At 45.9% G+C, this 24,043-nt stretch overlaps 1 protein-coding gene across 1 annotated transcript; it reads right to left on the reverse strand.

Moving 5' to 3' along the window:
• Positions 1–2,931: 2,931 nt before the first annotated feature.
• HACD4 (3-hydroxyacyl-CoA dehydratase 4) lies at positions 2,932–22,600 on the reverse strand. Its single transcript, XM_015408560.1, has 7 exons — positions 22,532–22,600; positions 20,212–20,319; positions 17,381–17,508; positions 8,413–8,525; positions 6,500–6,606; positions 4,962–5,093; positions 2,932–3,786 (listed from the first exon to the last, which is right to left on the reverse strand). The coding sequence occupies exons 1-7, from the start codon at positions 22,584–22,586 to the stop codon at positions 3,704–3,706; spliced, it is 726 nt and encodes a 241-aa protein (XP_015264046.1). The 5' UTR covers positions 22,587–22,600; the 3' UTR covers positions 2,932–3,703.
• Between the last annotated feature and the right edge of the window lie 1,443 nt (positions 22,601–24,043).

Consider the following 24,043-nt stretch of genomic DNA (forward strand, 5'->3'; position numbering starts at 1 on the left):
TTCTTCTTCTTCTTCTTCTTCTTCTTCTTCTTCTTCTTCTTCTTCTTCTTCTTCTTCTTCTTCTTCTTCTTCTTCTTCTTCTTCTTCTTCTTCTTCTTCGCAGGAATACCTACAACTGCATCAGTAAAAGCAGCTCATCCATCTCAAAAAGGTCTTTGCAGTTGCTTGTACTGATGCAGTTCTAGGTATTCCTTTCCTAAGCATGCATATGTTGTGTGTGTGGGGGGGTGTTAAGTCCAATTGAGTTGCTTCTGACTTATGGCAACCCTATGAATGGATGATCTCCCTAATGTCCTATTGCTAACAGCCTTGCTTGGGTCTTGCAAACCGAGGGTCCTCGTGGCTTCCTTTATCGAGTCAGTCCACCTCATGTTGTGTCTCCCTCTTTTCCTGCTGCCTTCAACTTTTCCTAGCATTATTGTCTGTTCCAGTGATTCCTGTCTGCTCATAAAGTGACCAAAGTATGATAGCCTCAGTTTAGTTACTTTAGCTTCTAGGGAGAGTTCAGGCTTGATTTGATCAAAAACCCATGAACTTGTCTTTTTGGCGGTCCTCGGTATGCGTAAAGCTCTCCTCCAACACCACATTTCAAATGAATCAACTTTCTTCCTGTCCGCTTTCTTCATTGTCCAACATTCACACCAATACATAATAATGGGGAGTACGATGGTATGAACTATCTTGCTCTCGGTCACCACTGACACATCCTTACATTTAGGGGTCTTCTGTATTCGGCCATGTGAAATCTTAATGGCTGGTGCAAGCTAAGACACCAGGCATCCAAAACTGAAAACTAGCCCTTTAAACTGAGCCCAGAAACCAACTGTAAGCCATCAAAGTTGTCCAGCCACTGCTTAAAATAATAGAATCACAGAGTTGGAAGGGGCCATACAGGCCATCTAGTCCAACCCCCTGCTCAATGCAGGATCAGCCTAGAGCATCCCTGACGAGTGTTTGTCCAGCCACTCTTATCAGCAGTTGGGCAACCAGACTGTGACCAGCTAGGCAGTGCCATATGCAGGGCATTAGAGTAACCCAGTCTGGAAGTCTCCCAAGGCACATGTAACTGTGGCCAAGTCAGATTTCACTAGAAGTCATCACAGCTAATACATCAGTTTCTAGAACATCCAGGACCAGTTCTGGGTCCAACAAATTATTGGAACTGCAAAGTTGGGTCTTCAGGTAGCGTATACCACTAGCATAGGCTGAACCCCACATCCTGGGTCAACATCCAGCCAGCAAGAAATTAAGCTTCAGTTTTTCACTCTCATCCATCTCCACATTGATTCGTGGCAGCATTTATCTTTCTTTCTTTAACAATGCACTGGCTCAGTGGTTTGGGACAGAACATTCTTAACAAATACCATGTTCTGTTTCCATACCTGTATAGAAACCACTGCTGCCAGAAATTTAGCCATAGCCAGAGTAGTACCAGGATCAGTATCCGTGAGCATGAAAATGAGGGAAACACTGGAGACTATCACCAGCCATATCCACAGATTTCTCAAAGGGGACTAACAGCATTGAACCAAATCCACAGCCTTCCCAGGATCAGATAGAAAAGAGAGGCAGAGGTGAGTGTCATCTACAGATGGATGACATCCACTCCTGATAACTTCCTCCGGTGGTTTCACATAGATGTTAACTAGCATAGGAACAACTTTGATCCTTGTGGGAACCCCAAAGGCAATTGTGGTTGTGGGGGGAGCGGTCTACAAACATTGCTTCTAGACATTGTTCTTGGAGAAGGATCAGAACCTTAAAAAGGCACTAAATTGTAACTTAGATTTGTACATTCACCACTGTTGGTCTAGGAGTAATTCTTGCTGTTTCGTTGTCCCTGCTTCTTTGAGAAAAGGGTATTTTTTTGGGGGGGGGTGAATCATGTCAACTGTTTGGGCCATTTCTCCATTCTAGAGATTATCCAGGGCTTCAAGAGTACCACCTGCTACACCAACTGGGGGGACGGACGGATGGACACCAATGAAGTCAGGGATCCATCTGGATACATCATTCTTCCGGACAAAACCCTCATTCCAGTGAGCATGTCAAAAGCTTACAGGCAATAATCCAGCCATGATAAAGGAACTGTTGAGTGTTTGTTCTCCTCCTGTTTTCTTTTGGGTCTTTCAGTGGCCTTTGCTGGTTGAAATTTTCTCACTCCTTGGGATGGTATTTAAGGAGACAACGGGACTAGGCTATGGGCTGGCACACTTCATAGTCACCTATCTCCTGCTCTTCAAAATGCACTTGGTAATACACTTCTCCTGAAGGGCGAATGAGAGGAGTTGGGATTAGGAGCACATAGGTGGTGGGAAAGAGAGAGAGACATTTCACCTGCACTTGTATGTTTTAAAACAAATATTGCTTCACACTCTGCACTGGTTTTTCATGGCTTTTGGGCAACACCGTAGCATGACTAATAAAAAAATCAAAACACTTGCATTAAAAGTCCTCTGTGTGTATATAACGTTTTATTTTTATGATCACCTGAACATACTGTGATTCTAAATGTGTTTTACGAATCCCCATTTCTCCCTGCCATTACAGCAGGCCCTGTTACTCAGCAGCTGCTTTTGTAAGGTAATAACTTTCCCGAGTAATTCCACCTTTCCACATGGTTTTTGGGCTGCTTTATGGCCCTTTTCTCCCCATTTCTATGCCATTTATTGATCTATGTTACCATCTGGAAAGTAGGACTTAAGTGCTACAACTATATATATATATATATAGTTTCTGTCAATCATGAAAGTTGGCAAGTTGCTCTATGTTGGTGCTGGTTAAATTAATTTTTCCTCAGGCAGCTGTGCGCTCTGTGCTCTTCCCCATTCATTTTTTCCCTGTCTTTTTTGTGTACCTTGCACGAGCCTTCTGGGCTATCTATTTATTTATATCCCGCCTTTTTGTCCAGTGGTAACCCAAAGTGGCTTACATCATTCTTCTCTATTTTCTCCTCACAACAACCCTGTGAGGTAGGTAAGGCTGAGAACATGTGACTGTAAGTAAGCTTCCATAGAAGAGTGAGAATTTGAACCTGGATCTCCCAGGTTCTAGTCCAACACTCCAGCCATTATACTATGCTTGCTCTTCAGCTTTTGAATTCTATTTGTTGCCTGAAGCGACAACATAAATTCAGATAAGATCTTTGAATCCTGAAAGTTTCAAGGTACTTTATGGTAGTGCTAGTAACAGAGAGCATTTCAGAGGGCAGCTTTTAAACATTCTTGAGTGAGTATAAGAAAAAATGTGCACACAAGATAGGAGTTTCCATGTGCACATGGCGCTCCTGCACAAATGGAGCTTCCCCACTGGCTTTGATAGAGGCAGCAGATTATGTGCTCCTTTGAAGTGAACAGGGGAGCTGTTGCAAGCACTCCTGTGCCGGTAAAGAGTCACTGGAATTTGGGGGGGCTTGCCTTCACATTTGTTTAACAGCCATTAAAGCTAAAAACATGTTCTAAAAATGAAATCAGCTCTGTTCATCAACTCATGCCCGTTATGCGCACGTGCTTCATTCATGCAGCCATGATTCAGAGGATCTATCCGGTGAGCGTGTGGCATCACATTACTTCTTTAAGCTGGTGGTAAATAACTGTCTCTTTATTGCTTGAAGAATATGGTCAGTGCTTAGCTTTTCAAAGTGTGTTTACCAGCAGGATGTCTGAAGCCATTTTCCTCCTTGCCCAAGGGAAAAAAACCCGAGTTAGCTGCTTTTTGCTTTGCTGTTGCAACATCTGAGATGAGCGTTCCATTCTGTATCGAGGTGCCGGACAATGAAGCACATACCTAAATTCAAAACAAACATTTTAGGTGCCAACACCACACCAAGCTTGCCGACTGAGCTCTTCCAATCAAATCCAGCTCATGTGCCCTATTATAGATTTGTATGCTTCTCCTCTGCCCAGTTCCAAGCCCTCTTGTTGCTTGGGCCAATTTTATGGACCACCCTACAAGAGTAGTGAGGAGGGTGTTATCTTTACCAACTTTCAGTACAAGGAATACGTCAGACGGCATTCTGTTAGGACCTGAAGTTAGAATTTGGGGGGATAGTTTTTCAATGGGCCATGTGTTTGAGACCAGTTGTATGGTTGTTTATTTGCAGATTTTAATGTATCTTGCCCTCTGGCATGTTAGTTGTCTTAAGTCTGGTGAGAAAGGTGGAGTATATGTGTTTTTATTCCAGGTGTGTGCACTAGGAAGCTACTCCTATGAAACCCAGGGGTCATTTCCTGCAGGAGCACACAGGAGCGGAGCTCCGGCAGTAAAGAGCCCAGGGGGCGGGCACATGCAACAAGCCCCACTCCCCACCCCCTGCTCCCAGCAGCCCTCAGTCAGAGCAAGAAGCAGCCAGGTAAGTTGCAGAGCCCCCCCCCCGGGCCCCTGGTCCAAAACAGTCTAGTGGCACCTTTAAGACCAAGTTTTATATTCAGGTACAAGCTCTCCCTCCTCTGTGAGGACAGATCTGCACGTTCGTCCCCCCACCAATAGCTAGCAATCCAAAACAGTCCAGTGGAGCCTGAGCGGTGGGTGTTGCTTTCTGACACACTTCCGGTGATGTCAGGGTGTGTGGCAGATGCAAATAGGTTATGCTAATGAGCTCCTGCACCTCTTTTTCTACAAAATGACCCCTGATTGAAACCTACCTAATATTGTTTCCCCATCCAGTATACTGAAGTTGCCCAGACTTCAAGACTGCTTTAACACTTGCACAGTAGCCTAGAGCTGGCCTTCCAGTGGGTTAGATAAGAATGAAGACTAGCAGAAGCGGCTAACTCCAGTTGTCCATTGCAGATCCCTGAATCCTGAGGCCTAGGCAGGAGGAATGTGGTGGAGGAGGGATGTGAAGGCAGGCAAGATTTGAGCACAAAACTGATTATACCAGAATAGTTCCTAGTTGGGAGACTAGGCTGTGATATCCAGGTTAGTTAGTCTCAGTAGGGGCACCTCTGTTCTGTACTTACCTCCAAACAACGTTACCATGTACATTTTTAGTATATAAGGAAAGTAGATGGGCACAGCAAACGGCAAGGGCAGTTTGATGGAGTAAGTGCCAGAAGTTTCAAAGTGAGGCAGTGACTCATATATAGCAAATGCTGAGGAGAAAAATAAATGAGTAGTAAATGACACACTTTTAAAACTGCCAGAGTTATTAACCGTAGACCTCTACTTACGGTGAAACACTGTCATGCGCAGCAGTGATTCCTAGTGTGGTGACCAAGGGTAACATGATGCACACCAGTAGGTTTCCTGTCATCTCTTCAACAATGAATCTTTCCCCTAAATAGCCAGTACTGGCTTTCATCCATGTTATTGAAAGTAGGAACCCAGGGAATACCCATTCAGAAACAGCTGCCTCCATCTTAGGAAGGTGTTTGGCTTACAACCAGTGTTCCCTCTAAGCTGAGTTAGTGTGAGCTAGCTCACACTAACTCAGCTTAGAGGGAACATTGCTTACAACCTTCCAAAAGTTTATGTCTGGCCCTTGGACTCCATTGCAGCCATTCTGTCATTGCCCACTCCAGCAGCCATTTTGTGGAGGTGTCCACTCCTGGTTAACATTCCAGAACTGCCCACAGACTCAACAAGATTAGGAACCCCTTGCTGTATAGCATCCCACAGTATGAGGTGCACGCATAATTAAGACAGACAAGGTGCTCTTTGTTAATTGGCCATTCTCTGTAGGCATAAGGGGGGGAGCTTTGTATTTACATAGTTCTGTTGGTCAAGTATAATGAAAAAGCAGCTAAAATTTCAACTGTAAATAGAAAAGTTGATTTAGCAATGCAGAATGGTTTACCTCTTTGGGTAGACTGTGGAATAACTGTAAAATGTTTCGCCTATCAAATAGCTATGTATTTGATACAAGTACCCTTTCATCTGCAGTCATTATAGGCTCAAGAATAGCAAGGCTGCAACCCTGTTTACACTTACTTGGGAGTAAAGCTCAATGAATTTGATGAGCTATGCCTCTGAATCAGGGTTGCTCACTCCTGGATGGGAAGTTCTTGGAGATTTGGGGAGGGATCCTGGGAGGCCGGAGTTTGGGGAGGGGTGGGAGATACCATACAGTTCAGCCTGGGGATCAGCTGTAATTCTGGGAGAAATCTAGGCACCACCTGGAGATTGGCAACTCTACTTTGAGGGAGGAGCCATGGCTTAGTGGCAGAGCATCTGCTCAGTATGCAGAAGGTCCCAGGTTCAATCCCTGGCATCTCCAGTTTAAAAGTATCTTGCAGTATGTGATGTAAGAGACCCCTGCCTGAGATCCCGGAGAGCTGCTGCCAATCTGAGTAGACAATACTGATATTAATGGGCCAAGGCAGATTAATTAAACAGCATGGGAATGGGCTGTAAGACTTACATGGTGGTTTGTAGGGCCTGGGAATTTTAAAAAATTACTAGAAAGCCCTTTAAACAAAATTGTAAAATAGCTGAACTATAAAGATTTAGACACCATTTTAAAATAGTCATCGTAATCAGATTTGTAGATCTTTTTTACCTTCAGCCAGCACTGATAATGGATATAAAAGAATCCACAGCACATAATTTAGTTGTGTTAATCCTTGGAAGTGAATTCCTATTACTGCTAACATGCAGTAAGTATATCTAGAAAATAAAAGAGAGGAAGCTGTGAGATGTTGCTTTGAAAGTCAGTCAAGCTGAGCTTTGTTTGATCATGTACACTGAAAGCTTTTCCAGAATCTAGATGCTGGGCAAGAATGCTGGCTACTGCTGGCACACCAAAGACATCTTATTTCCCCAGGAGTCTAGAGTACAAGGTTATTTAGATTCTTGCGATTGTCAGGTTTGCACCCGGTTCGTTTAACTTGGTTGACAAGTAAATTGCAGGAACTTGGAGATACCAGTTTGCTCACATTCTTCTTTGGCTGACCATTAACACTCTCTCAGTGCAAATCTTGGTGTCTACAGAGACTAAAGCAAACAGATTAATCACCATCATTTCTCAGTTCCACAGATTCTTTTCAGACTTTCTTGTTTTCATTCGTAAAATTTCATAAAAGAACAGAAGTGGACCACATATCGCGGTAGGCAAAAAGATAGTGAATGTTAATAGGCAAGGTAAAGGTAAAGGTTCCCTTGCTTGAAAGCCAGTCGAATCCTAGGGTTGCAGTGCTCATCTCTGTTTCAAAGCCGAAGAGCCAGCGCTGTCCGAAGATGTTTCCGTGGTCATGTGGCCGGCATGACTAAACACCAAGGCGCATGGAACGCTGTTACCTTCCCACCGAAGTGGTACCTATTTATCTACTTGCAATTTCTTGCTTTCGAATTGCTAGGTTGGCAGGAACTGGAACTAGAGACGGGAGCTCACTCCGTCATGCGGCACTCGGGTCTCGAACTGCTGAACTACCGACCTTCCACAGCCTGCAGCTCAGCATCTTAACCACTTGAGCCACCTCTGCTTTCTCAATTCTTGATCTTTTTAAAGAGAAAGCTCTCTTGTCAACAGGCTAGGAAAAGGATACCCAACAATTTCTGTGTTCTGGGACCAATCCAATGAGCTAAAGCCCACAGGCATGACTGGGAGTAAAGTTCTCAGTAAGGAGCCTGCAATGTCGCTTTCAGGTCCCCACTGGGGAGAAAGGCAGAGGCTGTAAATGAAGTAGATAAGTACAATGCACACTTGCTCACATGGACTTGGGGGTGGATCCAAGGAAAACATAACATACCGTAGCTAGAGCTTGTGTGCGGTAGGTTAGAGAAAGAGGCCCAAATTCACCCAGTGACCAAGAATATGAACCCTAATTCTCCACAATCCTAGTGTGACGCTCTGTCCACTATACTGCAATGTCTGTAACAAAGTTTGCACTAGGAAGCTGTTATATTCACGGAGAGCTGATTTCTGTAATGTATTAAATGTATTACGTGAATCGCCTAATTCACCTCCTATGTTAAGCTTGAGCCGAACAAAGGCTCCTCAGGACTCAATTCCTATTGGTCGCTCTTCAACAGCGACCAATCAGAACTGCTACAGTTCCCTGCGAGGGAAAGACTCTCATTGGTCCTTATCCGCACAACCTCATTGGTTGTTTATTGTAAATAGGCGTGGCTACGTTAGCCCGGGATTGTTTAAAAGGAGCATAGCTCCCAATGTTATCCTGTTCTGGTTATGAATGCGTTTAAGTGCTTGTTCGTTACTTCAATAAAGCTGAATCACTTTGCTGAAATCACTCTCCGGATCTTTGTTAGCGGCGATCCAACAATTCCCACAAGCTTTCCATGCCAATTGATCTCTATTGTCATCACAGCATACCACTTGGGGAACATTTTGAATGGCAGAACTATTCTATTTATGATATAATCTTTTAAAAAGAAAGAAACACAAAGTTAGAAACAGATATTTTCTTTTACTTAAAGAGGAGAGGATACAATCAAAGTAACTCAGTTTTTTACCTGACCACATCAAGGAAGCTCCAGAGAAAAAATAAGAGGCACACCACAAATTTCCCTTGAACCTCTTCTTGACTGGCAATCACAACAAATAAGATTATGATTCTTTCTGTAATCTGGAAAGAAAGAACAGTGATGGTAGGTTTCTGCCCACACAGCCTGTTTCTGATCTGTGTATCAGAAAAGCTGCCAAGAGACAGACTTTTGTAAATTAGGCTGAGGCATGGTTCATAGAGTAGAAGCAAAGTAACAGTTGGAAGATGTTAGGCTGTTCTGAGGTAGTCTTTTTAGAAGGGAGGGGAAATCTGGACATATCTCCGCCAGCAATATATCATCCAAGCTGAACTTCTGTTTCCCTTCCTATTTGCGGGTATTTATTTAAGTCCTAGTCATGGCCAGAGACGTGAACCTAAAATATACATGAACACATGGATACCAATCCCATTCAATACTGATTAAGTAATCTTTAAACTGAAGGAATTGACAGAAGTGTTTGCAGATACTCCCTGCCCCCAAGACAAAAAATGGATCAATTCCATAACCACAGGCTTCAGTCAGAAAGTTTTATGGTGAAGAGGCTTCAAAACACACAGTGTGGGGTAAAGATCATGGTATGTTAACTTTAAACAGCAAACAATATGTTCAAAGGTACTAGGGTTGCCAGGTCTGGGTTGGAAAATACTTGGAGACTTTGGGGGTGGATCCAGGAGAGGGTGGGGTTTGGGGAGGGGCCTCAGCATGCTACAATGCCATAGAGTCCACCCTTCAAAGCAGACATTTTCTCCAGGGGAGCTGACCTCTGTCAGCTGGAGATCAGTTGTAAAAGCAGGAGATCCCCAGGCCCCACCTGGAGGCTGGCAGCCCTAAAAGGTACTGATGTGTTTAAAAATTGAATTGGATTCTGAGTGCCGGAGGCCCAACTGGACATTGAGGCCCTATTCTAGTATGAGCATTGAAGCCCTTTCAAAAGGAAAAGGTCATACTGGTCTAATATACCACTATATAACTAACTGATTATTAAATTTTGAAAGCCTAAAACTACAAACTCATTAGTCGCAGGAACACTGTTTCATCCTTCTATCTGGTATGTAACAAGCACTAGTTGTAAGCACAGTTTGTCCCAAGCACTGGGAGAAGCTTCTACATGGAGGAAACATTGACAGTAATAAGTGAAACTGGGTCATTCTGGATTTCCTTGTTTAAATTTCCTTGTTCCGTTTAACCTGAAAAGAGGTTCTGTTGGTTTAATAGGAAGGAAAGAGGGAGGCATCTAGACAGCCTAAATGTTGGTTTACCTGAGGCATTAAATGTAGGATTACCATAGGTCTTGAAGAGCTGGTCATCCTGAACACTTTGGGAAGGTACAAACATCAAAATATTCCATCCTACAAATAGGGCTGCCAGCCTCCAGGTGGGGCCTGGAGATCTCCTGGAATTACAGCTGATCCCCAGACTACAGAGATCCGTTCCCCTGGAGAAAAATGGCTGCTTTGGAGGGTTGTGACATTATACCCTACTTGAGGTTCCTTCCTTTCCCAAACCCTGTCCTCCCCAGGTTCCACTCCCAAATATCCAGGAATCTCTTAGCCTGGAGTTGGCAAGCCAACATTCCTTATTGCTAAGGTTGCCATTCCCGGGTTCAGAAATACCTGGAGATTTTGGGGGTGGAGCCTGAGGAGGGGCAGGGTTTGGGGAGGGACTTCAATGGGGTATAGAATCCACCTTCATTTTCTCCAGGTGAACTGATCTCCATCACTCAGAGATCAGTAGTAGTCCCATGAGATCTTCAGCTACCACCTGGAGTCTGGCAAGCCTATCTTGTTGCACCATCTCTGTGTTATGAAAGAATGAAGGAGCGAAACTCCTGATTAGTCAAGAGCTCTTCACTCTAACCTCTCTGATGTATACTTTGGTCATGGAAAAATTGTAATGGGGTCGGGGCATCTTGTCTTGTGAGCAAAACTCTCATAAATTGAGCGGACGATTTTTGCTTCATCAATTATGATTGATTATTGTTTCCTCTGGGAGTCTGCATGCAGTTTTCAGAATGAAAACACCAAATACCCCATAATCTCTTTATTCAAATCTAAGTTTCTTAGCCCCCTCTTTTACACACACCAAAAGTCTGAAATTGGAAGCGTGTACAGTCATTGAAAAGATATAAACAAAAAAGGTGTCATTGTGCCTTCATGCTCCAGTTCTTCAAGATCAAAGTGGAATTTCCTCTCTTGTATACGGCATCCACCCGACTGGTAGACAACAGTTCACGTTCTATAAGACTACTTTGTGGTTTGAACACAGTAAATAAAACAGAAGGAGCTTAACCTATTTATGACTAAATATTCATCCCACGTGTAAATCACTCCAGATCATCTGATCTCTCATACACACTGTGGTTCTGCTTCAGACAGAGAGAAAAATTCTTCCCTCTCTCTCTCTGACTCTTGAGGTGAAAAATGAAATTGAGACAGTGTGAAATCCACACAGACTCATTTTTAAATACAGAAAGTGCTTCAGAATAGAAAGGACACCCCCTACACCAAATCAGAGAGCATCAGGGCATATCCAGACATTGTGATGCTTGAAGAAGAAAATCCAAACAGGATCATCCCCCCACAGTAACAAATACAATTAAGTGACTGATATTTGTGCCCCTGTCATGACTCCCAGTCAACCTAGAGAAAATGCCGTGTTCCTTTAATAGTAGCAACCCTGGGTTTTCTTGGTGGTCTCCCATGCAAGTACCAAGTAGGGTTGATTTGTGTGATTTGTCATGTCGGTGGATCTAAATGCTTGAGACGTACTTCATCTCCTGGGCTCCAGATAGGGGCCTCTGAATAAAACCAGCCAAGCCAGGGTGCTGTACTTGTGTTCATTGCTACATATTGGCCAGGGGAGGGGAGGTTCAGATCACGGCCCAGGTGTGGAAGTTTAACCTTTCCCACTTGTGCCATTTTCTCAACCTCAAAAATCCCACCGGAGCAGTTTGAAAAAAACATAATGAATATCAATATGTTTCCCCTAGTGCACTAGGTACACGTCTGATGATTCCTGAAGCTCCGGGGAATCATTGCTGGGGAGAAGAATTAATCCCTCCATATCACCGTGAGTCAAGAGTCTGTTCCCCTTCAGCTACTATTTAGCAATCAAAATATCCTGGAGATCTCACTAGTATCCCATCCAGTTTGGTATTTAGTTGCTGTGACATTATTTAGGTTCTCTATGAGTAATGAAACTCAGGTAGGGGTCCCTAAATCCCGCTCATATGCAAGAGGAAAGAAGGAAAGCGAAAGGCAAAGGTGAAAAGGAAAGATTTACCTAACTGAATGCAGACTTCCAGAGAACAGCAAGGAGAGATAAGGAGGCCTTCCTGAATGAACAATGCAAAGTAATAGAGGAAAACAATAGAATGGGAAGGACTAGAGATCTCTTCAAGAAAATTGGAGAAATCAAGGGAGCGTTCCATGCAAAGCTGGCCATGATAAAGGACAAAAACGGTAGGGACCTAACAGAAGCAGAAGAGATTAGGAAAAGATGGCAAGAATACACAGAAGAACTATACAAGAAAGACCTCAATGTCCTTGACAAACACGACGGTATAATCACTGACCTTGAGCCAGACATCCTGGAATGTGAAGTTAAATGGGCCTTAGAAAGCATTACTAACAACAAAGCTAGTGGAGGTGATGGTATTCCAGCTGAACTATTCAAAGTCTTAGAAGATGATGCTGTTAAAGTGCTGCACTCAATTTGCCAGCAAATTTGGAAAACGCAACAGTGGCCACAGGATTGGAAAAGGTCAGTATACATTCCAATCCCAAAGAAGGGCAATGCCAAGGAATGTTCAAACTATCGCACAATTGCACTCATATCACACGCTAGCAAGGTCATGCTCAAGATCCTACAAGCTAGGCTTCAACAGTACATGGATAGAGAACTGCCAGAAGTACAAGCTGGGTTTCGAAGAGGTAGAGGAACGAGAGATCATATTGCCAACATTCGCTGGATTATGGAGAAAGCAAGAGAGTACCAGAAAAATATCTACTTCTGCTTCATTGACTATGCTAAAGCCTTTGACTGTGTGGATCACAACAAACTATGGCAGGTCCTTAAAGAGATGGGAGTACCAGACCACCTCACATGTCTCTTGAGAAACCTGTATAAGGGCCAAGAAGCGACAGTTAGAACCGGATATGGAACAACTGATTGGTTTAGCATAGGAAAAGGAGTACGACAAGGATGTATATTGTCGCCTTGCTTATTTAATATATATGCAGAGTACATCATGCGAAATGCTGGCCTGGATGAATCACAAGCGGGAATTAAGATTGCTGGGGAAAAGATCAACAACCTCAGATATGCAGACGATACCACTCTAATGGCAGAAAGTGAAGAGGACCTAAAGAGCCTCTTGCTCAGGGTAAAAGAGGAGAGCGCAAAAGTGGGGCTTGAAGCTCAACATAAAAAAACTAAGATCATGGCATCCGGCCCCATCACTCCTTGGCAAATAGAAGGAGAAGTCATGGAAGTAGTGACAGACTTCACGTTCCTGGGAGCCCAGATCACCGCAGTCTGTGACAGCAGCCATGAAATTAAAAGATGCCTGCTCCTTGGGAGGAAAGCGATGGCGCACCTAAACAGTAGAGACATCACCCTGCCAACAAAAGTCCGCATGGTCAAAGCAATGGCATTCCCAGTAGTCATGTATGGCTGCGAGAGTTGGACTATAAGGAAGGCTGAGCGCCGAAGAATAGATTCTTTTGAACTATGGTGCTGGAGAAGACTCTTGAGAGTCCCTTGGACTGCAAGAAGATCAAATCAGTCAATCCTAAAAGAAATCAACCCTGACTGTTCCCTGGAAGGCCAGATAATGAAACTGAAGCTCAAACACTTTGGCCACCAAATGAGAAGGGAGCACTCACTGGAGAAGACCCTGATGCTGGGAAAGATTGAAGGTCAAAGAAGACGGGGACGGCAAAGGATGAGATGGTTAGACAGTGTCATCGATGCAACGAACATGAAATTCAGCCAACTTCAGAGGATGGCGGAAAACAGGAGGGCCTGGTGAGGTCTTGTCCATGGTGTCGCAAAGAGTCGGACTCGACTGTGTGACTGAACAACAACAAATTGATTTCAGTGTATGCAACACTCCACTGAATAGAGGGAAACCTATTTACTTTTCTTAGCTACATTTTCTCCATACTTTGGGCTAAACATCCATCCTTCACATCTGTTCCTCATAAAAACAAAGATCATGAAGGATAAACAGTGGAGATTGAGAACTGTATTTTTTTTAATCCTATCCTTCGTAACAAGGAGCTCAGGGCAGCATGCACAGCTTTTCCCTCCTCCGTTTTATCCTCATAACAACCCTGTGAGATAGGTTGGGCTGAGAATGGATGACTGGCCCATGGATGACATGTGACCTCCACACGCATCTGGTGTTTATACATGTTGGGAGAGACTGAACGTCACAGCAGAATGAGAGAAGCAGATGTGCCAATAGGTTGTGTCTACATTCTTACCACATGTACATAGCATCTGAAGCCTGTCTAGAAACCAGTCTTGATCGTTTGTCTTGTCCCGAACTGGACAGCCCAGGCTAGCCTGATCTCATCAGATCCTGGAAGCTGAGCAGGGCTGACCCTGGCTAGTAATTGAAAGGGAGACCTCCAAGGAATACCAGGGTCATTACGCAGAGGCGGGCAATGGCAAGCCACCTCTGAACATCCCTTGCATTCAAGCCCCACTAGGGGTCACCATGCTGACTTGATGGGGAAAAATGGGGGGGGGGAGAATGAAGTGTCCTTTTGATAATTTGTCCCAAAGTCTATGATGCTGAGAAATCATTAGATGGTCATCTGTTTAGGCAAAATTTCTTCTTCTTCATGATAGGAAGGATTGTAAAGGCTGACTTGCAATGCTTAGCCTTCTTACCAGGCCTCGGTTCCTGCCGGAGCGCACCAGAGCACCGCTCCGCCAGTCAGGAGCCCAGGGGGTGGGCACATAAGCCCCGCCCCCTGCTCCCACCAGCCATCAGTTGGGACACAGTGGGGGGGCGAAACATTCCCCCGCCTCCCTGAGCCCCAGGGTGGGGGCCTTGGACTCGTAGGGGCAAATTCCACCTCTCCCATGAGAGGTCAATCTGGCTCTCCCAGCTCTACTTTGGGGCTCCTTAAAAAGTTATGGCCACCGCTGCTGTTCTCGGCAGCAGCTGCAATGCCCAAGGGGGGTGGGGGGTGGGGCGAAACGTTCTCCTGCCTCCCTGAGCCCCGAGGTTGTGGCCTTGGACTTGTAGGGGCAAATTCCACCTCTCGCATGAGGGGTCATTCTGGCTCCCCCAGCTCTCCTTAGGGGCTCTTAAAAAATTTATGGCTGCTGCTGCTGTTCTCACCAGCAGCTGCAACGGCCGCGGGGGGGGGGGGGGAAATGCTCCTTGGACTCCTAGGGGCAAATTCCACCTTGCCGCTCAGACATCACACTCGGGAGGTCATTCCGGTACGCGAGAGGTCATTCTGGCTCCCCCAGCTCTTGATAGGAGCTCTTTAAAAAGTTATGGCCACCGCCGCTGTTCTCGGCGGCAGCTCCGACGCCTACGCGGGGGGGGGGGCGCAAAATGTTTCCTTGCCTCCCTGAGTACCGGGGTGGTGGCCTTCAACTCGTAGGGGCAAATTCCCCCTCTTACGTCCCCCCCCCGCGCGGGTGTCACAGCTGCCGCCAAGAACAGCAGTGTTGCCGCTCGGACATCACATGCGAGAGGTCATTCTGGCTCCCCCAGCTCTCGATAGGAGCTCTTTAAAAAGTTATGGCCGTCGCTGCTGTTCTCGTCGGCAGCTGCAACGCTCCCGCGGGGGGGAGGGGAGGGGCGAAACATTCCCTTGCCTCCCTGAGCCCCGGGGTGGTGGCCTTGGACTCATAGGGGCAAATTCCACCTCTTGCATGTGATGGCTGCTTGCAGAGGTCATTCTGGCTCCCCCAGCTCTCGATAGGAGCTCTTTAAAAAGTTATGGCCGCCGCTATTCTCGAACCGAATGCACATCCCTCCAGCAGGCAGCTTACTCGGGCTCTCTGCAGCCACGGGGATCCTGAGCAAACCAAGGGAAGGTGGCGGAGCAGCTGGAGACATTGAGCCTCAGCTCCACAAGTAATGAGCACTCGAGCCCCACCCCCAGCAGCCCTCAGGCCGGAACACCTGGAGCAATCTTGGGAGGTGGATTGGCAAAAAGCAAAACCAAAAGCACAGGCACTCGAGAGAACTCCAGGAATGGAGCCGGTCCCTCTTCCACAGCCCAAAATGCGACCCACGAACCCTGAGCTTGCTTTTTCTCATTTGCGAGTCTGGCCTCCGCACTCCTTTAATGAGGCAGCCCTGAAGCTTGGGGCGGCGGGAGTTTCTTTGCACACAGCTTGCGTGGCTGGCTGAGTGCCTCTTCTGTTTGCTCACCTCTCACCTCTGCACCTCATCTTCTGCCAGGCATGGAGGAGCCCAGCTCGCCCAGGCTTCTTGCCTCCTGCTGCCTTGGCCCTCTGGTGCATGGGTGAGTCCCCAAAGTTTGACTCTTCCTCTACAAGTCTCTGGTGCTGGAGGTATTCTCCTCCTTCCCTCCTGCCTGCTATGGCTGCATAATTGTGAGAGATTTCTTAACATAGTGTTCCTGCCAGGGAAGCTGGGGACCCTGCCCATGAGTCTCCATTTCATCCTCACAACAACCCTGTGGGGTAGGTTAGGTAGAGAAGGGGATATTTGGCCCGGGGTCACTCAGCCAGCAGAGTGAGAATACAAACCTGGGTCTCCCCACATCAATCTGCAACTCTGACCACTGTGCAGTGCTGCCTCTACTGATCTGTAATGTTCCAGAGGTGTTGTAATGTAATACTCAGTTTCTCAAACGAGTGTATGCCTGTCTGTTGGTCCACTTAGGAGTCTTGATCCTGGTTGTGTGGTGGGCTAGTTGTGGCAAATGGTAGGGAAGCTCAGTATTTCTGTATACAGTTGTAGGGGCTTTATTGCAATGTGCTATGGCCTGATATTATGTTCTTATTCCAGTGTGGGGTGTGTGGGGGGCAATGGAAGCTGAGTGATAGGGTCTCTCCAAGTGATTGCCAGAAGTGAGATGCGTCCTGGGCTTGTATCTTACAGATAATCTTACAAATGCATTTCTATCATGCTTTCAACTTTAAAAGGATCATAATGCTGATTGTGTGAACTTAGGCAAATCACGAGAGGTAGAGCAGGAAGGGTTGCATCAGTGCTTAGTTCTTGTGGCCCTTTCTTACACGCCCAGGGAAATGCTGATCGCCACTTTGGGGCCAGGAAGCAATTTTTCTCCAGGCCAGTTTGGCCCCCAGTGATCCTGGAGGTTTTTTTTTTTTTAATCATATTCTGAGCGTGGAACAGGGGTCACTGGGGTGTGTGGGGGGTATTGGTGAATTTCCGGCATTGTGCAGGGGGTTGGACTAGATGACCCTGGAGGTCCCTTCCCACTGTATGAGTCTATGATTCTATAATTCACCCAGGCTGGCTGTGGGCATGCCAGCACCTCTGTCAGCAGAAGCGCCTGAGATCCTCTCCCTCCCCTTTGCCCAACTTGGAGGCGAAGGGAAGGGAGAGGGGGGAAAGAATGGATCCCAGGTGCTTCTGCCTGTCAGAGGGGCTGGTGCACACTTCCGGTGATGTCAGGGGGTGTGGCATATGCTAATAAGTTATGCTAATGAGCTCCTGCAGCTCTTTTTCTACGAAATGATCCCTGCTTCTTACCTGATGAGTACCATACCACATTATGACTTGCGTGTATGAAAGAGTGATCACATTCACATGTTTAGCTGTGAAGTTCCACAGGCTGAGCAGGTATTTATGAGCCAGCTCTAAAAATTATATCACAAAGAAGGGGATTGTTTGATTCAGTCATAAAAAACCACTGTGTAATTAGAAAAACAAATAAACCTGACTGAAGTTCCAGATGCTGCATACCTGTAAAAGCCTTGGGAAAAACCGATCTTTTTCAATGCCAAGAAATACATGCAAGAGCTCCAGTATAGACAATGACTGGCAAATACGCATCACGAGTCCAATAGAATAGAAAGTATCTGCCACGGAATCTTTAAGCACATAGGGGGGAAAAGAAGAAGGAAAAAGAAGTATTTAGAACTGTCATCTCTTTACAATTCATGCTTCCCCCACAGGAAGTGAGTACTGTTCCAGTTTTCTGCAGGCTAACTTTTTTCAAGGATTTCCTGTGATGCTGCAAGTTTGGCCAGAAGGCAAAGATTAAATTCTGAACATATCCCATGCACATTTTGCAGTGCAATCCTAAACAGAGTTACATCCTTCTAAGTCTGTTGAAGTCAGTGGGCTTAGAAGGGTGCCACTCTCCATAGGACTGCATTGTTAGCAACCCAGCTGTCTCTAGCAGCAAAGAATGTTATGCAAGAAACAGACGGAACAACATTTTTGAAGGAAAATGAATCTAGATGGTGACATATCTGTCTCTATGATAGCACGTGGAGGTTTGAGTTTGCTGATAGTGTAGAAACTCCACATGGGGGTAATCTGGAGGCACATTTATCCTAGATGTACTGACTAAAACAGCAGCAACCCCTAGGCTAAGATGGTGACCAATCCAATACAGAGGAATATTCCACTTGGAATTTTGCATGGCTTGGCTTCTTCCTTGTTGTCAGGTCATGGATACAACATGGCAGCCAGTTTTGCAGCTACATGTGAGATGCATGATTTGGGCCATATTTGAACATGGTTCTAGAACTAACCGGGGGGGGGGCATTATTATGGTACTATCATCAGGGGACATTTCGTAGAAAAAGAGCTAGGGGAACTCATTAGCATAACTCATTAGCATATGCCACACCCCCTGACATCACCGGAAGTGTGTCATGAGGCCACACCCCCTGACATCACCGGAAGTATGTCATAAGGCTACACACCCCGCCCCCAACGGTCCTGGCTGCCACCGGCGGCCTTACAGCTCCACTGCCGAGCCCCATGAGGGGCCCGGCGGTGGACCTGCAAGGCTGGCGGGAGTGCGAGGAAGCCCCGTGAAGGCCCTCCCTGGCCCCAGGCAGGCAGGGGTGGGGAGAGGCAGGGAGGAAGCAACTTACCCTCCCTCTTCTCCTGCCTCCTCCTGGCTGAATGAGGGCCGGAAGCTGGGCGGCCGGAAGCAGGAGGCGGGGCTTCGTCATGTGCCCCTCCCCCCGTACCTCACCCGGGGGAACTGCGATCCCCTGCAATCCCCCCCGAAATGACCTCTGACTATCATACTGCAAAATGTTTTTAAGTTCTCAATGTTTATCTTTTATGGAAGAGGACTGGAAACTGTTAAAATTTGAATCCCTCAAGTAGCTCTTTGCTGATGGAAAATCTCCAACACTAGTCCAGCAGTATGGCTCCAATCCAACTGAAGTTATCTATAATTAAATGCCATTGCTTTTAAATGGGATGTACTTCTAAGGCCATTGAGTTCAGTGGACTTAGAAGGGTGTAATTCTGCTTAGGAGTGATCTGTTAGGAATGGCAAAATTTAATAAAAACTAATGTGGATCAGGATTTACCATCTTTTCTGCTTGATTCCCCTTCCTCATTACAGTTCAAAAGTGCATAAAGTGCTATTGGAGCCTGGCGCCAGCAGCTGGGGTTACTTGCATGTAACAAGGAGTGACCACAGGATTCCTAGAAGGAAAGAATACTCTTTCTGTATAGACCATCAGATCTGCCCCCATATTACACATCTGCTCATGACAAATGACTGCTTCTACTACACAAAAACTGGTAACCATCTGAAAAAAATGGCAGAGGTCAAAACTGCATGCCTTGACCTGGCTAGCCCTAGCTAGACTGATCTCATCAGGTCTCAGAAGCTAAGCAGGGTTGACCCTGGTTGGTACTTGGATAGGAGACCACCAAAGAAGTCCAGGGTCACTACACAGAGGCAGGCAATGGGAAGCTAGCTCTAAATGTCTCTTGCCTTGAAAACCCCACAGGATTGCTGTAAGTTGACTGCAACTGTGTGTGTTGGGGGCAGTACATGATGAGAAAGGCTTTACATGAGTGGATCCTAGTTTGTATTTCAGTTCACCTTTCTCTGGAAGCTGCCACCACAGACAGAGTTGCTGGCTCCCCAACTTTGTTGATGTTTTGTTAGATGGTCGTGTACCTACATGAACAATTCCATGGAGAAATCTGACAGCGTGAGTTAACTATAGATTGAAAATTAGAATAAGAATGTCCCCGTATTCAATTTTATACTTGCATTGTAATGGAATAAATAGGACATTATAGTCATGATGGTTGTTTCAGGCAGAATGGAGAGCTGGTTTTCTCTCTAGGCTTTGGTGCAGCCTGATAGTTGATGGGGACTGTAGATGCCCACTGGCTACTGAAATGTTCTCATTCCCATCTTCCAGGGGTCCATCTTAAAACCAGTTAGCTAAATCTGGAGGACCAGCAAGAGGCCTTGGTTTGGACAGCAGTTTTGAAGTTTGGCTGGGATTCTGGAAAGCAGACCTGATATTACAGCACGTTGTCTGTGTGCTTGCCATATGGGCCTTCTCAACTTGTAAATAACAAGATTAACATGATGGTTAAAGATACTGTACTTACATAAGGGGGTGTTTGTGTGTGGCACCACATACAGTCTGATGTGGATTTTTAGACCATCCCAGTCTCTCATCTATGGAAAGTTCTGTGAGAGATCTATCAAATTTAAAATGTCTCAAATCAGCCTTTTCCCCTGTCCTATAGTTTAAAATGGACCTTACATGAAAAGCAGTGACATGAAATAGGCCTACCTTCCCCAAAGGACAAGAACCTCATGATCATATTGGTAAACGTCCAGGAATGACCACAGAACTGGATCAAGTAATAGCTGAACATGTAGTAGGTGTCCATTGCAACAGCTGTAGAGGCAAGAACGAAGGATTCAGTACCAAAACCAGGGGTCATTTCGTAGAAAAAGAGGTGCAAGAGCTCATTAACATAACTCATTAGCATAACTTATTTGCATATGCCACAACCCCTGACATCACCAGAAGTGTGTCAGAAGGCAACACCCACTGCAACTTACCTGACTGCTTCTTGCTCCTCATGGCCCAGGGCTGCTGGGAGCAGGGGGCGGGGCTTCTTGCATGTGCCCACCCCTTGGGCGCTTTACTGCCGGTGCTCCACTCCTGTGCACTCCTGCAGGAAATGACCCCTGACCAAAACTATAGTCACAAGAGTTCACTGTGCAGATATTCCTCATGCCGTGAACTGAGTAGATAAATTGCTTGCTATGATGGGCAAACAAAGTAAGCACGGTGCTAAAATAACAGATAAGAAATGTTTCTATTTACTTGGAGATGTTGCTGATAAAAAAGACACGTATCGTTGGTGATTCTAGAACTCATCTCCTGATTCACCCGATACTTGTTAGTATCTCCTGATTCCCACCATGATGAGAGGAAGATGAGTGATGTGGGACGCTGTGGTTCTTTTTACAAATATCCTTCTCTTTTCTTGTTCTCGTGCAAAACAGCTGTGAGCTTTGGGGCTTTCTTTTTGCTGATGTGTTAAACATGTGGGTAAAAATAGCTGCTGTTATCTGTGCTTTTGCATTAGTGGAGTGAGAGACAGCAGGCTAAAGAAATAAGCCTCAAAACCAATGTGCACAGCTCCCCCCTAGCTGGTTGTTAGAAGTCTAACAAACTGCAATTTTCCTAATGTTCCCTCTAAGCTATGGAGTCTTGTGAGCAAAAATTCTACTTTGTGAGCTACTGGCATTAAAGTTGTAAGCGAGCAATTTGGTTACTGCATAAACTAGTTTGCTCAGGAGCCCTCCTTCCTAAGACAAAAATGTGTGAGCCAGAGGCTCAAAAACTGTGAGCTAGCTCACACTAACTCAGCTTAGAGGGATCACTGCTTTCCACCCATCCTTCTTAACACTTGAAGCTGCGAGTGACGTTCCATGTTCATCCAGTTGAGCAGAATCTGCTGTGAACGTTGTGTTCCCTCCCTCCCCCCTCAAGATCAAAGGCCTGCTCTTGCATACATTCGAGATTATATTATTTTAAGAGCAAGTACTGCCGTTGCTTCCTTTTTAAAAAAAGTACAGCAATGTTATAACCATATTCAGACCGATATTCGTTTGTGAGGGGCACAATATCCCTCCCCTTTCTTTAAGCAAAGGGTTGGTTTTCATTAAGGGATCTGTGTGACAAGTTAGTGCTCGTCCAATCCCGGTAGAAATTAATTGAGAGTCAGGAGGGAGTAATATGGGGAAATATTCATTAACAGATCTGTGTGAAACTCTGCTGATTTTTCGTTGCAAACCATTGATCAACAAACCTGAGGAACCAGCATTGCCAACCTCCAAATGGTGGCTGGAGATCTCCTAGGATTATACTTGATCTCCAGGATGACAGAGATCAGTTCACCTGGAGAAAATGGATGCTTTGGAAGATGGACTATATGACATTATACTCCACTGAAGTCCTTTCCCTTCCCAAACCCCGCCCTCCTCAGGCTCCGCCCCCAAAATCTCCAGGTATTTCCCAACCTGGACTGGAGGTAGCAACCCTACAACAAACAGTTCTGGGGAACTCAAAAGTTTGCTCCCTGTATTGCAAGGCCTATGCACTTTTGTGGAGAAACCCGGGCCATTTTGTTTTCCCCCCAGCAACCCTTTCTACAAGCCACAAACACTTAGGAGCAACTGTCAGTCACTACACAGGAAAGCCAATCACCTGGAAAGCCAATCAGGGATGACAAAGGGAACACTGGTTGGCCTTCCCTACCTCACATGGCTAGGAGGATAAAATGATATCAATCAGTCAATTTTTATCAGTCTGCCAAGAGGACTCTGAAGACCAACACGAACGGTGCTATCCAGTTCTTCTGAAATTTGCCACCTTGGTGAGTTTTCCTTATCTCAGACCAAGACAAGAGATGAGACAATTATTTACTGAAACCAGAAAGAGGGTGTTTCCTTTCTCTGTGAAAGTGCTTTTAAAAAAATCTTCAAGTACACTAGGCAGGTGTCTCCACCAAACCAGCCACCCGGCAATAAGAGGCAGAAAAGATTCCAGCCCAAAGAGCAGCTTGTTCCCTGCCTTTCAGAGCTTCTGGCCTTACCTTTGCTTAGAGGTTCCTGCTTCATCTGCTGAAGGGAACTGGATCCTTCAGGCATTGCCTGTATCTCCGCCTCACCCTTGCAAGAGCTTGGCGGAGAGCTGGGAGGTTCCCCCTCCTCCTTTCCTTCCCTTCCTCTCCACCACGTCATGGAGAGCAGTCTGATATTGCAAAAAAAAAAAGGGTGAGCACTTCCTAAACAGAAGAGAACTCAGCTGCAAACGCTTTCAGCTTTCTCCAGCTTCTGAAGCGACAACAGGTTTTAGGTTCCAAGCTGCACTCCTGTGGTGCTGCTTGCAAGGAGCGGATACCAGTTTAGATGCCTTGTGAAATGCCAGCCTAAGAGATGTACAATCCCATGGAAAGGCTGCAGTTTAAAAGCAGGCTCTTTCAAATGAACAGCTTATAGCATTACACAAGTACAACAGGCCTCGTCCAGGTGATGATTTTTGCACAATAATAGCAGCACCAGCAACGCACACTCTCGTGTGAGGAGAGTGTGGTGTGGTTAGATCAGGAATGGGGAAACCAGGGTTCAGATCCCCACTCTGCCTCTGAGCTCACTGAGTGACCTTGGGCCAGTCCCTCTCAGTCTAACCCTATCTCACAACACTGTGAGGAGAGGAAAGACATGTATGTTGTCTGTAGGGTGCCAACTCTGGGTTGGGAGATACCTGGAGATTTTGGGGTTGGTCTCTGGGGAGGAAGGAGTTTGGGAGGAACAGGACCTCGGTGGGGTGTAAAGCCATAGAGGCCACCCTCCAAAGCATCCATTTTCTCTGGGAGAACTGATCTCTGTAGCCGGGAGATCAGTTCTAATTCCATGAGATTGCCAGGCCACTCCTTGAGGTTGGCAACCCTAGTTGCTCTAGTCTCCTTATGGGAAGGGGGAAGAGTGGACATTGAATGAATAAACACTTTCCCGAATTGCTTTAAACATTTTATCTCAGTAATCCTTCTATCCAGCCTGGGGACTGGCTGATCTGCATTATGGATGGTGGACTGAGATTGAAGGAAGATAGGTTTTCTAAAGGGACCTTAAAAATTCGTGGCTAAAATGAGATTTGAACAGGGAGCAATGGATGGCAGTTTAGACTGCAACAGGGGTGGTGGTTTAATACCGGCATACCTAAGGGACCACCTTTCCCCCATATGCTCCCCAGAGAGCACTGTCTCTCCCAGCAGTTTCATATAGATGTTGAGTAGAATAGGGGACAGAACAAAACCTTGCACCATTTCACAGACAAACTCCTAAGGAATACGTTTACTAATATATTTATACCCTACTTTCTCCCCAATGAGAGAAGAGTTTACAAGAGTCTCCCTTCCTCCCTTTAGTCCTTACCAGGGCTATTTTTGGGCAGGAACGCACAGGAACGGAGTTCCGGCTGGCTTCAGAGCTGGCCACACCCACTACAGCCAAAACCTCCGCATGCGTGGCTACAGAGGGAAGGCCTGGAGAGTGACCCCCTGACGACTCTGAGGTGGGTGGGCCAGGGCCCCCCCTGGAAGGAT

The sequence above is a fragment of the Gekko japonicus genome, unplaced genomic scaffold (genome assembly GCF_001447785.1).
Source record: "Gekko japonicus isolate JY-2015 unplaced genomic scaffold, Gekko_japonicus_V1.1 scaffold1344, whole genome shotgun sequence".
Classification (NCBI taxonomy): Eukaryota; Metazoa; Chordata; class Lepidosauria; order Squamata; family Gekkonidae; genus Gekko; species Gekko japonicus.